This window comes from Pseudorca crassidens, chromosome X (genome assembly GCF_039906515.1).
Source record: "Pseudorca crassidens isolate mPseCra1 chromosome X, mPseCra1.hap1, whole genome shotgun sequence".
Lineage (NCBI taxonomy): Eukaryota > Metazoa > Chordata > Mammalia > Artiodactyla > Delphinidae > Pseudorca > Pseudorca crassidens.
The window spans coordinates 3,167,954-3,184,428 of NC_090317.1; the positions used below are offsets into that span (position 1 = coordinate 3,167,954).

General features: G+C 59.8%; 2 protein-coding genes across 2 annotated transcripts; both read right to left on the bottom strand.

Moving 5' to 3' along the window:
* Positions 1 to 7,429: 7,429 nt before the first annotated feature.
* LOC137217299 (heat shock transcription factor, X-linked-like) lies at positions 7,430 to 9,581 on the bottom strand. Its single transcript, XM_067723964.1, has 2 exons — positions 9,036 to 9,581; positions 7,430 to 8,080 (listed from the first exon to the last, which is right to left on the bottom strand). The coding sequence occupies exons 1-2, from the start codon at positions 9,579 to 9,581 to the stop codon at positions 7,430 to 7,432; spliced, it is 1,197 nt and encodes a 398-aa protein (XP_067580065.1).
* A 1,564-nt stretch (positions 9,582 to 11,145) lies between these two features.
* On the bottom strand, positions 11,146 to 13,808 carry LOC137216940 (paraneoplastic antigen Ma6E-like). Its single transcript, XM_067723066.1, has 2 exons — positions 12,847 to 13,808; positions 11,146 to 12,645 (listed from the first exon to the last, which is right to left on the bottom strand). The coding sequence occupies exons 1-2, from the start codon at positions 13,720 to 13,722 to the stop codon at positions 11,188 to 11,190; spliced, it is 2,334 nt and encodes a 777-aa protein (XP_067579167.1). The 5' UTR covers positions 13,723 to 13,808; the 3' UTR covers positions 11,146 to 11,187.
* Between the last annotated feature and the right edge of the window lie 2,667 nt (positions 13,809 to 16,475).

Here is a 16,475-nt window from a genome sequence, read left to right on the forward strand (position 1 = left end):
CCCCACTGCCTCGTCCCATGTTGACTTGTTCTTTGGGACTTAGGGGACATCTCACCATCTTCCTCATGTGACTGCAGCTCCTAGACCATCACTCTAGGTGTGGGTGTGTCCTGCTTTTCCTAGTGTCCCCACTACAAACATAGGGCCTTCCAGAGAGCACAGACTCCTTGAATGTTTGTGGAAATAATAAGCCAGTGAGCAGGAGTCTTACGTAGATCAATTTTCTCCAACTTTCTTAAATAAGCCAAACAAATTCAGGTTATACACATATATTTTAATTTTACAAAATGACAGAAGAAAAGGGATAAGAAGCCAAGAATTAACTTTTGTTTCTCTATTTCTTGACCTCATTAATTGTGCTGCTAATTACTTTCACATTTCAAAGTAAATTACTATTCCAATGCTGTGTTATCTAGTTTGAGATCACAAACTATGATGGAAGGTTTCCCAATTGGTTTTACAAATAGCAAAATTCAGTCTTGAATTGGATAAGTACAAATATATGTGATCAATACTATTCACAATCTTAGAAAATGAAGCTTATTAAATAATACTACTAATATGCAGAAAACTGGTGCATTTGTATACACTAACAACAAAGTATCAGAAAGAGAAATTAAGGAAACTATCTCATTTACCATTGCATCAAAAGTGTAGAATACCTAGGAATAAACCTACCTAAGGGGCCAAAAGACCTGTACACTGAAAACTATGACAGTAATGAAAGAAACTGAAGACAACACAAACAGATGGAAAGATACATTGCATTCTTGAAATGGAAGCATCAATATTGTTAAAATGACCATACTACTCATTTCAACCTACAGAACTGCAATCAATGCAATTCCTATGAAAATAACAATGCCCAGGGTTTCCAGGGCTGACAGTTGGGTCAGGCCAGATGTCTGTGGGCCCCTGTTTGCTCCGGGGATTGGGCTCCCCCCAGTCCTCTCTTGGGGTCCACACCTTGACCCCTGGCAGGTCCTGGGACTCCACCCTCCACTGCCCTGATGTTTCCCCTCAGACCAAGGTCCTCGCATCCCTAGACGCCTCCATCCCCAACCATGTGGCAGAGCTGAGAGCCTGCAACGTCCAGTCAGCCCTGCCCGGGACCTCCCAGGGCTGACAGCATGGGCGAGCTCCTCTGAGGTCCCCTCTGTTCTGGGGTCCAGGGTCCCGTCAGTCCTGCCTCAGGGTCCTCACCCTGACCCCCGCAGGACTAGGATTCTCCCCTCTGCCCACCTGAGGCCCCACCCCTCATACCAGGTCCCCACTCTTTCTGGGACCCAGATGTCAGGAAGTGCTGCAAGCGGTCCTCCTGCCCTATGACCTACCAGGGCCGACTCTGATCTGGGGCCCAGGGTCCCCTCTGTCCTCCCTCAGGATCCTCATCCTGAGCCCCGACAGGACCTGGGATTCTCCCCTCTGCCCACCTGAGGCCCCGCCCCTTACCCCAGGTCCCCACTCTCTCTGGGACCCGGATGTCAGGAAATGCTGCCTGTGGTCATCCCGCCTAGCTGTTGCCCACAGCTGACAGCACGGATGGGTTTCTGTGGGCTCCGCTCAGTCATCCCTCAGGGGCCTTGCCGTCACTCTGGCAGCACCTGGACTCTCCCCTCTATCGATCTGAGGCCTCGTTCTTTATACCAAGTCCCCAGAGTCTCTCAGACCTGATGGGAAGTAAAGAAAGGCTGCGTGTGTTCATCCCACCCCGGGGCCTCCCAGGGCTGATGGCAGGGGCGGGAATCTGTGGGGTCCCCCTCTGTTTGGGGCCCAGCGTCTCCTCATTCCTCCCTCAGGTTCCACACCTCAATTCCCTGCAGGACCTGGGATTCTTCCCCCCGCCCTCATTAGGCCCCGCCCTTTACACCAGGTCCCCAGTGTCTCTGAGACCCAGATGCGGAAGTCAAAACTCCTTGCCAAGTGCTCATTCCGTCCCGGGACCGCCCAGGGCTGATGGCAGGGGCAGGGATCTGTGGGGTCCCCTCTGTCTTCCTTCAGAGTCCTCAGCTGGATCTCTGGCAGGTCCTGGACGCCCCCTGTGTTGATCCGAGGCCGGACCCTCACACCAAGGCTTTCACTGTCCTGAGACCCCCAGGGGGAATCTATGGACAACACATCAGGCCCCCAAGCCCAGGGCTTCCCAGGGCTGAGATGATCCCACGGGGGTCCCTCAGCCCTCCGTTGGCTACTCATCTTCCCTCCCAGATGGTAGGGCCCATCCCCCGCCCACCTGACTTTGGTCCCCTGAGACCCAGGCCCTCCCCAGCCAGGACCCCTGAGAGGGAAGCGGGGGTCGGGGGTGGCGCTTATTCCCACAGCCCAGCCAGCGGTCTCTCAGGGCTGACAGCAGGGCCAACCTGGATGCCTTGCGGCCTCCGAGTCCCCCTCACGGTTGTACCTTGACTCCTGGTGGGGCTGGGCTCCTTCCCTCTGCCGACCTGGCCCCGGCCTCCCTGACCCAGGCCCTTCCCTGCCCCTCCCAGGGGGATCAGTGCAGTCCCATCCGGACAGCATGCCGGGGTGGGGGGGCTCCCAGGGCTGTCGGGAGGGCTGCAGATGCATCCCCCTGGGGGCCCTCAGTCCTCCTCTGGTCCTCACCTCGACTCCAGGCAGCACCTGGGCCCCTCCCTCTGCCCACCTGAGACTGTGCCCCTCAGACCGAGCCTCTGAACCCCCGAGATCCCTGAGGAGTTGGGGGCGGCGGGGGGGGGATGGGCAGCCTGATAGCCCGGCCCGGGTTGCCCCAGGAGTCCCAGTATGGGTGGAGTTGCATGCTGGGGGACCCTCTGTTCCGGGCCTGCTGGACCCCTCCATCCTCACTCAGGAGGGTCCTCCTCAACCCCTGAGAGAAAGGCTGCAGTCCCAGCACAGATGCTGGAAGGGGGGCTGCCGTGCCCATGACCGTGGGGGGAGCACAGAGAACCGCACACCTTCCCCTCGGGGCTCCTCACCAGCCAGCAGACTTCGGAAACCTGTTTTAAGAAAGGTTTAGTTTTAGCTGAAGAGGGCTGAGCAGTGGCAGGTGATTTAGGGGAACGCTTGGTTTCATGATTAGATCATATTACCTGTTGGAGTTATGTGATTGTCACTTTTTCATCCTCATTCATACTGAGTAATACATTTTACATGTCTGTGTAGTGTAGTGTGTGTCATCTATCTATCTATCTATATATATATATATAACATGTGTGGAGAACATATGTGCTTATATACACATGCATCGACATACCACATGTATATATAGGGAACGCATCATGTATGTTCCAGTACCCACACTGAGGTCATCCACAGGGCCCTGAAGGGCACAGACACTCACGCCCCGTGGGGATGCGGAGAGTCCTCCAGCCCGGCGGTCCCCGTGCTTTGAATGCAGGCTTGCCGCCTGCCTGACAGCCAGTGTGCCCGGGGAAGTGAGCCTGCAGGAGAACGTGGGGCCACCACGCCGCTGGGACAGAAGGGAGCAGAGTGGGCAGTGGAAGGAGAGAGCAGGGCCCAAGCCTGAGCATAGGAGCCGCCTTCAGAGGGCCGTGCCTCGGACCCCCACGTCCGGGGCCCTTCTCCATCCTCACGCCCTCAGTCCTAGACCCTCACCCTCCTCCCTGGCCCTCGTGTCCCTTTCACGAGAGATGGTGACCTGATGGGGCTGGGGAGGCCACGTGGGCAGAATCCAGTGTCAGGCTCTCATGGGCACTAACGCCTGGCTTCCCTGTGTTTTCTCCATTATGTGGCCTGAGGCGTCAGGTAGTAGGACCCCGTGGAGGACAGCTGAATCCCCCTTGACTGTTGGGGAGACAGGTCAGGCCAGTGCGGGGATGGGTCTTTGCACGCATATGATGCTTAGCTTGAATAAGAGTCCTTCTAGTGACAAGCTGATCTAATCATGGAGACTCCCTACGCCTCGATTTCTCCATCTGTAAAATGGGCCTCCTAACAGTACCAGGCAAAAGCATTGGTGAGGGTTTCCCCATGATGTGACCTGCTTGTAAAAAGCCTGTGCAAATGAAGTGGTCGGTGGCTGTAGCTCTTGTTACTGAGTGTGTAAGAAGGATGCGCCCTCCCCCATGTTGTGAGGATTCCCGACCAGTGCACGTCTTGGGATCCCCGCGTACGTGGATTAGCGCAGTTTTTCTTTTCTCGTGAACATTTGTTGTCAGAATGCTTGGGCTCGCCTTCCTCGTCTTCTCGCTTGTCCCCGTTCAAGATGAGGCGGTTGATCTGAGGTGTCGCCTCCATTGGAACACGGGTGTTTGCAGCTTTAGGTCCCAAGTGCCTCTTTGGCCGCGTGCCATAAGTCCTGGGGCCTTTGGTATGTGTTTTCTTCATTTCAAAGTATTTTCTAGTTTCCCTTGTGATGTCTTGTACGTTCCCTGGGCTATTGTTATGGACTGAACTGCGTCCCCCCAAAATTTGCATGTTGAAGCCCCAATCCCCTAGAACCTCAGAATGTCACTGTGACTGGAGTTAGTGGTTCTTAGGTTGAAATGAGGCCATTAGGATGAGGTCTAATCCAAGATGGCTGGTGCCCTTGAGGGAAGAGCGGATCAGCACACGCAAGGAGAGAAGGCAGGGGCTGGGGGTGCGTGCACAGAGGGTGACCACGTGAGGGGCGGTAAGAGCACGGCCACCTGCGACCAAGGAGACCGGCCGCAGTACAAGCCACCCCTGCTGGACCCTCCCTCTCGGCCTCCTGGTCGGAACCACCGTGAGAATCTGTGTCTGCTGTTTCAGCCCCTCATCCTGTGCTGTGGGATTTGGCATCGTCCCAGACTAATGCGGTTATTTGGGGACGCACGGCTCAATTTCCCTCTCTTTGCAGATTTCCCACATTTCCTTCTGTTATTGAGGTCTAATTTCACTCTATTTTGGCCAGAGGACATACTTTGTATGATTTCAGCCCTTTTGTTTGTATCCCCTTAAGTTTACTGAGGGATGCTGTGTGGCCTGACGCGTGGAGTACCCTGGAGAACGTTCTAGGTACGCTTGACGAGCACGTGTCTACTCTGTTCTTGGGGCTAATAGTCTACACATGTCATGAGACCTAGTCTTTGTACAGTGCTGTTCAAATCTGTGATTCCCTTACTGCGGTGCTGTCTGGTCGCTGTACCCATAATGAAAGCAGGCTGTGTTAGTCTGCTTAGAGCTGCCATAGCAAAGTCCCACAGAGGGGGTGGCTAAAACTACAGAAATGTACTGGGTCCCAGTCCTGGTGGCTAGAAGTCCAACCTCAACTTGCTGGAAAGTGCAGTTTCAGGTGAGGGAAGGCGTCTGTTCCTGGCTCGCAGGCAGCTGGTTTTCTCTTGGTCCCTCATTTGGCTGCTTCTCTGAACAGGTTGTGGGGGAGAAGGGAGGCAGGGAGAGAGAGTGGTGGGGGAGGGAGAGAGAGAGAGAGAAAGAGGGAGGGAGAGAGGGAGGGAAAGAGACAGGGAGGGAAGGAGGGAGGGAGGGAGAGAGAGAGAGAAAGAGGCAGGGAGGGAGGGAGAGAAAGGGGCAGAGACAAAGGGAGGAAAGGAGGGAGGGAGGGAGAGAGGGGGAGGGAGGGGTAGGGGAGAGAGAGAGAGAGAGAGAGACACACACACACACAGGAGGGAGGGAGGAATCGAAAGCAAGAGAGAGAGGGACGGAGGGAAGGAGAGAGAGAAGGGGAATGAGGGAGGGAGAGAGGCGGTAGGGAGTGAAGGAGAGAGGAGAGAGAGAGAGAGAGAGATGGAGGGAGTGATAGAGGGGAAGGGAGGAAGGGAGAGAGAGAGAGGGGAAGGGGGAGGGAAGGAGGGCAGGAGAGAAGAGGGGGAGGGAGGGAGAGACAGGGAAGGGAGAGAGAGATAAGGAGCAGGGAAGGAGGGAGAGAGGGGGAGGGAGGGAGAGAGATAAAGGGAGGGGGGCGAGGGAGGGAAAGAGAGAGGGGGAGGAAGGTAGGGGCAGAGAGAGAGAGAGAGGGAGCGGGGAGAGAGGGGGCAGAGGGGGAGGGAGGGATGGAGAGAGAGAGGGACGGAGGGACAGAAACGGAGGGAGAGAGAGGGAGGGAGGTTGGGAGGGTGGAAGAGAGGCTGAGGGAGGGAGGGAGGGAGATCTTCAGTGTCTCTTCCTCTTTTCCAAAGGACACCGCTCTTGTCGGACTAGGGTCCCACCCTTGTGACCTCATTTAACCTTACTGACTTCCCCAAGGGTGCTATCTCCAAATACATGTACCTTGGGATTAGCACTGCAACAGGTGGACTTAATGGTTGGGGTGGGAGCTGGGGGATCCATTTGAATCCATCACAGGGGGGACCGAAGTCTCCCACTTCTACTGTAGACCGGTTTCTTCCGTCCCCTCTGTCCATTTTTGCATCGTTCACTTGGGGCGCTGCTGTTGGGCTGCTCAAGAGACCCCCCTGACGTGCACTAGCTGTTGCATTGTGACAGACGGGAGCGGCAGATGGGACCACCCCTCACCCGGGCAGACCCGGGGCTCCTCTGGCTGCTGGTGCTTGGATCATTCCTGGTACCTTGGGTCTACTTCCCCTCCTCCCCCAACCCACCTATTTTTTCTTTTCTGTGTTTCTGGCCACCCCACAAGGCTTGGGGGATCTTAGATCCCCGACCAGGGATTGAACCCGGGCCACCGCAGTGAAAGCATGGAGTCCTAACCCCTGGAACTCCAGGCAATTCCCGCTCCCCGCCCCCTCCTTAGCAGTGTTTGGGAGGGGATGTCGCCCTATCGCTGTGACAGCCACAGAGTCCTGGCCAGGTCCCCCGGCCCATCCCCCACACGTGGAGGCAGCAACTGTGAGCTGGGGGTGCGCCCTGGCCTTCAGTGCTCTGTACACACCACTGGGCGCTGACCACAAGGACTCGCGGTATAAGCGCGACACCCCAGCGCCCAGAGGGTGGTGGAGCATGGCGCCCTTGAAGTGTTTAGCTCGAAAGGCAAGGAAAAGAGAACCAGGAAAATGTCTCCAGACGCAGGACCCGCAGTGAAAAGCAAACCTCAATCCTGCTGTCCAGACACCAGAGCACCCCCAAACTGAACACCCGCAGGCCCCTGCCAGGGACCGTCACCTCCACACCTGTGCGTCTCAGGACAGTAAGGGCTCTTTTCAGGCCTCTGACCAGGGGAGGCCTGAGCTCTTCTCATCTGTCAAATCAAGACCCTGCTGGACACGATGCCCCCGCAACTGTGAAGCCGCGGGTGCCAGGGCCTTCCTTGTGCTTGTCCAGCCCTTCAAGGGTCTTTCTAGTGGGTGGACACAGGGCGTCTGAGGGGCTTCACTGGCTAGCTGCTAGGTGCCCGCACTGTGCCGGGGGTGGGCTGTCACCTGTCATCGTTTCCTGCTGAGGGGACTCAACTGCTCAGCCACGCCCAGGACGGAGGCGCCAAACATGTGTTGGGTGGAACATCGCTCTCATGTCCCCGTGCTCTTTACTGCCCTGCAAGGTTCTGGCCGCGTTACCACCTCCGTGTGTCTGCAGGGTCTGCCTGGTCAGGGTCCTCTGTGGGCCTGCCTGGAGGGGTCGGGTATTCCAGGAAACAGCGGGAGCCCATGCAGCAGCAGCAAAGGGGCTCAGGGGCCGACGGATCAAGGTCAGGGAGGCGGCAGGCCTGGCGGCCACCTCGGGCATCCAGGATGCGCAAGAGGCAGCAGCGCGGCCCCCGGGAGCTGCGTGGTGGGGGGGAAGGCTGAGGACTTGGGGGGGGTGCGGCGGCCAGGCCCGGCACGGGCCAGGGAGGACTCATCTGGGCGGGAGGCCAGGAGCAGCAGAGCCAGGGGACCTCGGCTGGCTGGGCCACCTCTGCCAGGACAGGGACTAGAGGGACCAGAACCTGCGCGTTGGGATCCGGCGTGGGGGGCTCGGCTGCTGTCCAAGGAGGGGCCGGAGCGACAGAGTCAGTCCTGGCCAGGGCGGAGGCATGGTCGAGTTGCGGGTAGCTCGGGGTCCCCTGGATGTGCTCAGGAGACGGTGGGAGGCCGTCCTGCGGCTCCGCGGCGCTGGGCGCCGGGAGGTGCCCCGGGGCTGCCGGCTCGCCGTCCACCTGCCCGGATGCTGGTTTAGTGTGTACTCTCGGCTTCATCCTCACCAGGAGGTGCGGGCAGTCTCTCTGAAACAGGGGACTGTGGTAGAAGTGTAACTGAGGTCGCGGTTGAGAGAGAAAAGGAAACCCCGAGTCACAAAAGAGTTGCTCGCAAGCAGCAGCCGCCTGGCTGGGCCCCTGGGCGCCCTCCCCCAGCCGACCCAGGGCCTCTTTGGAGAAAGCGGGACCCGGTCCCAGCAGGACGCTGTGCCCCAGCTTTGACATCCCCGAGACTCGCTCACTCACCATCACCTTTCGCCCTTGGAAAATGACTGAAAATGGCCCCTTAGGACGAGTACAAGGCCCACGAAAGGGGACTTGGCGTTTGCAGGTACGAGACTGCAACAAGGTTCGGTAGCTTTCTAAGGAAGTGTCCGAATCGCCCCCTGGCCAGCACCTCCAGGGGCCAGACCGGGGACACTGACTGCTTCCCAGGAAAGGACCTGCGCCCCCACTCAAGTGATGCTCTGGAGCTATGGGAGTCAAGGGGGCACACAGACCTCCCCCCTCCCCCCGGCGGGCCACTGTCCCCGAGCAGGAGGACGGGAAGGGCCAGCGTTGCAGCAGTGTCCTCTTGTCCCCCGCTGTGACTGCGTGTCAGGCACGAGCGGCACTGCCCACGTGTCAGGAGTACAGGATGACGCCTTGCCCGCGTGTGCTGTGAAATGATCACCACAGGGGGTCCAGTTCACACGCATCACCTCACACAGACACACCAAAGGGAAAAGGAGGAAGGAGAGAAGTGACGTCCTTGTGCTGAGAACGCTTCGGGTCCCCCCATAACAACGTCCCAACACAGCACGTGGCACTGCCAGCTCCGGCCGTCACGCCGGTGCCCAAGTACCACCTTTAAAGGAAGCTCTCCCGACACGCCTGCAGCCGTCCCAGGCGGCCCCGGGGTTGGCACCCGCCCCCCACCCCCGGGCCCAGCGGCTCAGCCCCTGGAGAGGGCTCCTCCCCCGCCGTCCCCCGCCCTCCTTACCTCGCTCAGGACGTGGGCGGGCCGCTCCTTCGTGGACAGGTTGGTCATGCAGAGGGACGTGTGCATGTCCTGGTACACTTTGCTGAATCCATAGCGGTTAAGCTGGCGGATGAAGCTCTCCACACGTTCTGTCTTGAACACCTTGTCTAGGCCGTCCCTGTCCAAAACCTCCTTTTGAAACAGCGGCCTGTTGACGCCTATGCAAGTCCCGTCTTCATTCCACCCAATGGATGCAAAGCGACTGCTGTGGACGATCGTCCACAGCTTCCTGGGAAAGGGGTGGAAGAGCAGGCTGCCTTCCCACACGGCCTCGCAGGCGGTGCGAGGCCTTTTCAACAAAGGCTCTTCCGTCAAATCCTGGAAAGCGGCTTCTCCAGGCAGCAGCCTGAGGTCGGGGTGCCCCGCGGGCACGGGCTGGTCCAGGGCGAGGGACTGGGGGGTGCAGCTCCCTGAGCCGAGGGCCGGAGCCGCTGTGTCGGGAGGAAGAGGCGCCTTGCCGAAGCCGGGCGCCCTGCCCGCGGCGGGGCCCTTCTTGTCCGCAGCCATGCGGAGCGCGGCGTGCCCCTCCGCCACGTAAACGGGACAGTGCAGCGCGGCCGGCAGCACCCTGGGCTCACACTCCCGCTCAGCCCCTCACAGAAGTGCTCCGGTTGCTCGGGGGTGACAGCACAGCCCAGCCAGGAAGTGACATCATAAAGGGCAGGCCCGTCAGCATGTCAGCCTCCTGCTTCACGCCCGTCATCGCAGGGGGCACGAAGACACTCGTGCACGGGTGCAGAGCCACAGGCCGAGCGCTCGTGCAAACCGGGCACGGCCTTCTGGTCCCGGAGCCCCCGGGCCAGGCAGACGTGCACGGACCCACGTGTGACCCACGAGGTCAGAAGTCCTCCTGTGTGTCCCCTGGCCTTCCGGGCCGTGCACAGCACCCATGATTTCAAGCACGAGCATCGCCCGAGACGCGGCCCATGGTCAAGGTCGCTAAAACTTTACGATTCACCTATGAACTGGAAGAAAAACCCTCACAATGTCTGGGGCTGCAAAGTGCCTACCTTATCCTCTCCCTGGAGAGCTGTCCCATGGGTGCTGAGCAGGAATCGGACTCTGGACCCCCGCCCTCACCCGCAGCAGCCCTTTCCCTCCATTGCCCACAGCAGAGGCCAGACTCAGATGAAACGTTCAGGGAAATTTATTAAACAGAAACATTGACTGAAACCATTGAACAGAGGGCATAACAACACACAGAGGAACTTCTAACGGCCACCGGAGCTCACGGGTCCCGCCCCACCCAGGGTCCTCAAAAAGGTGCCTCCGCTACACCCCACCCGGCGGCCCTCCATCTCCCCACAGTCTCCCTTCCTGAGGGCCCCGCGGGTGGCCTCTCGCCAGGAAGATGGGCGCCGGCCATGCCCGCTCCCCCCAGGGCAGACCCTCCATTTCTGGCCCACATGCCCGGGGCCTGGCCCTGCCCTATGGCGGGCACAGGACAGTCCCACAGCAGGGCGCATGCCACCAAGCCGGGGACGTGGAGTCCCGAGGAACAACGGGGTGGCCCAGCAGAACACAAGCCCTGGGGGGCCTCCCGCAGACCTCCTGCAGCCCCGGTCAAGGTCTTCCTTCGAAGGTCGCAGGTGGGCTCCCAGGTCCTGGGGTGGGCGCTGGCTGTGACCTCGTCCATCCCGTCCTTCCCGCCGGCTCCTGGGACTGGGCTCGGGGTCTCCACACCGCGCAGGGGTTGGGGGAACTGCTCAGAGGATAACACATGCACATTTCCACAACAACAGGCAGCGCTGGGCCTGAATCTATGCCCAGAAAGCACACGTTGAGCTCACGACACTGGCCCACAGAGACCAGAGCCTTGGCTGGCACGTGGCGCACCTCAGGGCTCTGCGGGGGGACGATGGCTAGGGTGTGTGTGTTGGTGGGAGGGGAGCGGGGGCTGGGGGGTTCCTTGACACCTGGGTCCCTCTGGGGCCTACAGGGACACATTTGGCTTGCCAGTACAGGGAGCAACCTGCCCCAAGGGATGATGAATAGGGGACCCTCTCAGGAGGGAGGCCCAGGCACCTGGAGTGGCCCCTAATATGGGGCCAGTAGGCTGCCAGGCCTGGCCTCCCCCTGCCTCCAAGCCTGGGGGCCCCGGGACCTGCTGAGCCTACTGGCCTGAGGTGCACCCCGGGGGGCTCATCTCTGCAGCCCCGTCCTCATTTCCCGGCTCTTCTGGGATGGGCTTGAGCCCCTCCTCGGGGGTCTCCTCGGCCTCCTGGCCTTCTGCCTGGGCGAGGCCCTCTGGCTCCCAGCCAGGACCTCCTGGGGCCACCGGGGAAGCACTGCCCATCCGGCCAGGCATGGGGACTCCGGGGGCATCTGAGGGTCCTGCCTGACCTAGGCCCGCAGGGGCGGCAGCACTTCCATCTTCCTGAGTGGCCGTGGACGCGTTGCTGGTCTCCCCAGGGCCAGGGGCTGCCCTGGCGGCACCATGGTCTTCAGGGGCTGCCCTGGTGGCACCATGGTCTTCAGGGGCCGCCTCGCCAGCCTTAGCAGTGCCAGCAACTGCCGCACTGGCCTCCTCACGTGCCGGGTGGTCCTCGACGCTCCCTTCCTTGGAACGGGCGGCCTGGGTGGTGGTATCTTCACCATGTGCAGTGGTGCCTGCGGTGATGGCCTCATGGGCCGGGGCGGCCTGGGCGGCTGCTGCCAGGACTGCAACGTCCACACGGGCCTCTTCCTGCCCTGGGAAGTGCTCCCTGCTAGCCGGGTCGGCGTCCCAGGCCTCGGTCTTCTGGATGAGCCGCAGCATCCCCGCAAAGCCGGGAGGCCTCCTCATCAGCCGCCTCCTCCTCAGCGTGTCCCGGAGCGTGTCGTTCAGCTGGGCCCGTGTCAGCACCTGCCGGGCGCGCGCCTGGTCCGCCATGGCCGGGTGGATGGCCCCCTTCTCCAGGGCCGACTGCAGCAGGCCTTCCAGGCGCATCACGTACGCAGAGAGAGTCTCCTGGGGCCGCTGGGCACAGGTCACGAACTTCAGCCGAGCACTCCCCCGGGGGTCCTTGTTCCCAAACACCTGCACCAGCGCGGCCAGGCAGTCCTGGGCAGCCAGCTCGGGATCTTCCGCCAGGAGGCCACGCAGGAGGTCCAGCGCGGGGCCGCGCAAGCTCTCCACCAGCCTCCTCCTCCTCTCCCTCTCAGACACGTGGCGCCACAGGTGCAGCGTGTGGCTGGCCTGCTCCAGCCAGCTCTCAGAGGACCCTTCCCCGTGGCCCGGCTCTTCCATCCCAGAGAAGGTTCCCAGCTCCTGGTAGCCCATGCTGTCCAGCACGGGCTGCAAGGCCTGCCTCCACTGCTGGGTCCCGGGCCCTGCCTCACCCATGGCGCCTGCCGCTGTCACAACTGCTTCCTCAGGCGCAGCCATTGCCCCGCCCGTGGGTTCTGCCATACTCAGAAGTCCTGCCACACTCAGAAGTCCTGCCACGCCTGCAACATTTCTGTAACCTGCAGCTCCTTCCTCATCTGACTCAGCTCCTGCTTCACCTTCAGCTCCTGCTTGACCCTCAGCTCCTGCTTGACCCTCAGCTCCTTCCTCACCTGCAGCTCCCTCCTCACCTGCAGCTCCTTCCTCATCTGACTCAGCTCCTGCTTCACCTTCATCTCCTGCTTCACCTGCAGCTCCTTCCTCACCTGCAGCTCCTGCCTCACTTGCAACTCCTGCCTCACCTGAGGTTCCGTCGTCACCTGCAGCTCCTTCCTCATCTGACACTCCTGCTTCACCTTCAGCTCCTGCTTGACCCTCAGATCTTTCCCCACCTGCAGCTCCTGCCTCACCTGAGGCTCCCTCCTCACCTGAAGCTCCTTCCTCACCTGCATCTCCTGCCTCACCTACAGCTCCCTCCTCACCTGCATCTCCTGCCTCACCTTCAGCCCCCTCCTCACCTGCAGCTCCCTCCTCACCTGCACCTCCCTCACCTTCAGCTCCCTCCTCACCTTCAGCTCCCTCCTCACCTGCAGCTCCTACCTCACCTTCAGCTCCCTCCTCACCTGCAGCTCCCTCCTCACCTTCAGCTCCCTCCTCACCTTCAGCTCCCTCCTCACCTGCAGCTCCCTTCTCACCTGCACCTTCTTCCTCACCTTCAGCTCCCTCCTCACCTGAAGCTCCTGCCTCACCTTCAGCTCCCTCCTCACCTGCAGCTCCCTCCTCATCTTCAGCTCCCTCCTCACCTAAGGCTTCCTCCTCACCTGTGTCTCCCTCCATACCTGCGACTCCCGCCTCCCCTGCAGCCTCCTCCTCCCCTGCAGTTCCTGAGTGACCTGCAGTTCCTGCCTCACCCGCCCTGCCAACCACTGCTTGTCCCTGGGGCTGCGCAGGGCAACTGGGTCTATCCTGTGAATCAGCATCAGGGGCCTGGGGCAGGCAGACCACAGTCCAGGGCCCTCCCTTGCCTGGTATTTGGCGGGGGAGCAAGCTTCGATTTAAACACTCAGCAAACTCGACCAGGGCAACACTCGACCCCAGCTCCTTTCTGTAGACCTTGCCCAGCACTCGGTACCTGCCCAGGGAACGCAGGGCAGCCTGCACAGCCTCCTGGAATTCCTGGTCTTTGCAGTCATCTGAGATTCCCAGGATGAGCAGAGATCGCTGAGCGTTCACGCCCATCGACCTGCACCAGTCCCGCAATACCGCCAGAGCCATCGCCATCTTCGAGGACCTGAGGGTGGGGGGAAGCGATCAAACAGGTGTGCACAGGCTGTTGAAGTGTGGGAATCGGCCTGTGGGTGCAAAGAGGAGAGAATCATGTTTGTGCCACACAGCCTACCCTAGTGCCCCTCACAGCAGCAGCCTGGAGCACCTCCCTGCCCTGTTTGGTTTGTTTGACTTTAGGAAACGTTTTTTATAAATTACATTTATTTACAAGATAGAAGGCTAGGGACTTCCCTGGTGGCGCAGTGGTTAAGAATCCACCTGCCAGTGCAGGGGACACAGGTTCGATCCCTGGTCCGGGAAGATCCCACAAGCCGCGGAGCAACTAACCCCACGCGCCACAACCACTGACCCAGCGCTCTAGAGCCCACGAGCCACAACTACTGAGTCCACGTGACACAACCTCTGAAGCCCACATGCCTGGAGCCCGTGCTCTGCAACAAGAGAAGCCACCGTAATGAGAGGCCTGCGCACCGCAACGAAGAGTAGCCCCCGCTCGCTGCACCTAGAGAAAGCCCGCGCGCAGCAACAAAGACCCAACGCAGCCCAAAGTAAAAATAAAATTTAAAAATAATAACAAAAGAGCACTTGTTGCGTACGACTCAAGAAACAATAATAAAGTAAAATAAAATAATCTTTTTAAAAAAGACAGATAGAAGGCTCGTCACCTTTTCTACATTCTGGCCTCAGTTTTAGGAAGCTGCCTTTTTCCCAAGGAATTTTTCAAGTCTTCCAATTTGTTAGCATAAACATTTCCATAATGTCCCATAATATTCCCCTATATCCTCTTTGTTAATGTACATCTGATCCGTAACGTTGGCCCTCTTTCATTCCTCATATTGGGGATCAGCGTTCTTTCTACGTTTCCGTGATTCATCGTTCTAGGACTTGCTCGGTTTCCTTGCTCTTTTGAAAGAAGCGCATGGCTTCGTTCACCGTGTCCATAATTTGCTTTCTATCACTGATTTCCTCTCTTAGCTCTCTTATTACTTCATTTTATGTTTCCTTTGCTCTTCTTCTTCTAGCATCTCTCAATGGACTGTTGGCTCACTGATTTTATGTCCTGACTCTTTTCTAACAGAAGCATTTAGAGGAATACAGTTTCCTCCTGTCGCTTTTGGCTGCCTCCCACTAATTTTGGTAAGTTGTGCTTTTTTAGTATTCACTTGGAAATATTTTCTAAGTCCCTCTGTGATTTTTCTCTTTGATCCATGGGTTTCCCAATATTTGAAGATATATTATCATTAGTACCATCAAATAAAATTCCCCCGTGATGAGAAAACTTATCATGGAAACTTGCAATACTGCTAAATTTATGGAGACTGTTTTACAACTCTGGTATGGCGTGTCCGGGTGAATGTGCAAAGCACCCTCGTAAAGAATCTGTGTACTGTGTGTGGAGGCCAGGGCCTTGACCAGCCCACCCACCTCTGCAATTCCTGTGCCACCCGGACAGAGGCGACCTGAAGCTCTCGATGCCTCATGCAGTGGGCCAGAGCCCCTCCCTGGACCCCCACAAATCCATCTGCCATGGCCAACAGCCTCCACCAGATCACAGCAGCCCCAGCGCCTCCCCCTCTCAGTTTCACTTACGCCCCCCACCCCCCCGCCCCCGTGGCCAGGCGGCTCCTCCGCGACCCCTCGCACTACATCCCCTCCAAACACCCTCCCCCACCCACCAGCTGGTGGCGCTCCGCTCTGGGCCCTGGAAGCCGGGCACCCCGCCATGCGTAGAGGTCAGACTGCCTCTCTCACCTCCCCACACCGGGGAGTCCTCCCCCGAGCACACTCAGCGCCAGGGGCTCTCGCTTCTCATACCCCAGACGCAGAGCCCACCCGTCTTGCCCCCGCCCACCCGGGAGCCGGAGCCCCCTAACTGCCACGAGCGTCCTCCCCCCCCACCCCACGCCCCGCCCCGCCGGGAGCTCCCCTAACGCCTACCGCACCCGCGCCCGGGAGTCCTCCCCATCGACCCCCGCCTCAGCCAGGAGTAGCTCCCCCTTCCTCCCGCCACACGCAGCAGCCGTTAGCCCTCCCCTCCCGTCTCGGCCCCGGGGGTGGGGCCCGCCCGTCCCGTCCTCCCCACCCCCGCAGCCAGTCGTCCTCTCCTCTGGCCCCCAAGGCCGGCCCCACCCGACCAGCAGGAAGCCCTCCGCTCAGGCCCCCCCCCACGCTTAGCCATTAGCCCCACCCTCTGCACCCCGACTCCAGAACGCCCCCCACCAGCCACCCCGGAAGCCAGCGGTCCTCCCCTCTGACCCGCTCACTGGGGGACCCTTCCCTCAGCCCCCCTTCAGCCCGCTACCCTCCGCCGCCGCTCCCCCACTCCCAACCGAGCAGCCCGTAGCCCTCCCCCGACCTCCACTCCTTCCCCGGGCCCCCGGTACCTGCGGAGTCCAGCCCCCGGCAAAGCCCCCGCCTGTCTCCTGACTCGCTCTGACTCTGTGGATGGCTCCGGAGTCCCGCTCACGAGGGGGCTGAAGAGCTCGTCTCAGCAGAGCAGCCAGGAACTGTGCCGCCGACTGTCCCAGGCACTCTGTGCGAACGCCACGTGGGCTTCCGGGTGCTCCCGGAAGCCCCAGGAAGATGAGGGAGAAAGTTCTAGACGTCTCTTTACCGAGAAACTGGTTGGATCAGAAGAGCACGTGAGGAGGCGCTCTGCTACGGAAGCAGCAGTAGCCATGCGCACTGAGGGCCTGAGGTCCCAAGGCTTGGCGCCTCCGGAAGCAAAAGACACGCCCATTGGCCTT

Coding starts and splice junctions, on each gene's coding strand:
- LOC137217299 (XM_067723964.1), bottom strand. CDS start 9,581: ATGGCTGCGGACAAGAAGGGCCCCGCCGCGGGCAGGGCGCCCGGCTTC. Junction 8,081..9,035: donor CCGCCCACGTCCTGAGCGAG/GTAAGGAGGGCG, acceptor CCCCTGTTTCAG/AGAGACTGCCCGCACCTCCT.
- LOC137216940 (XM_067723066.1), bottom strand. CDS start 13,722: ATGGCGATGGCTCTGGCGGTATTGCGGGACTGGTGCAGGTCGATGGGC. Junction 12,646..12,846: donor AGGAGGGAGCCTCAGGTGAG/GCAGGAGCTGCA, acceptor GAGTCAGATGAG/GAAGGAGCTGCAGGTGAGGA.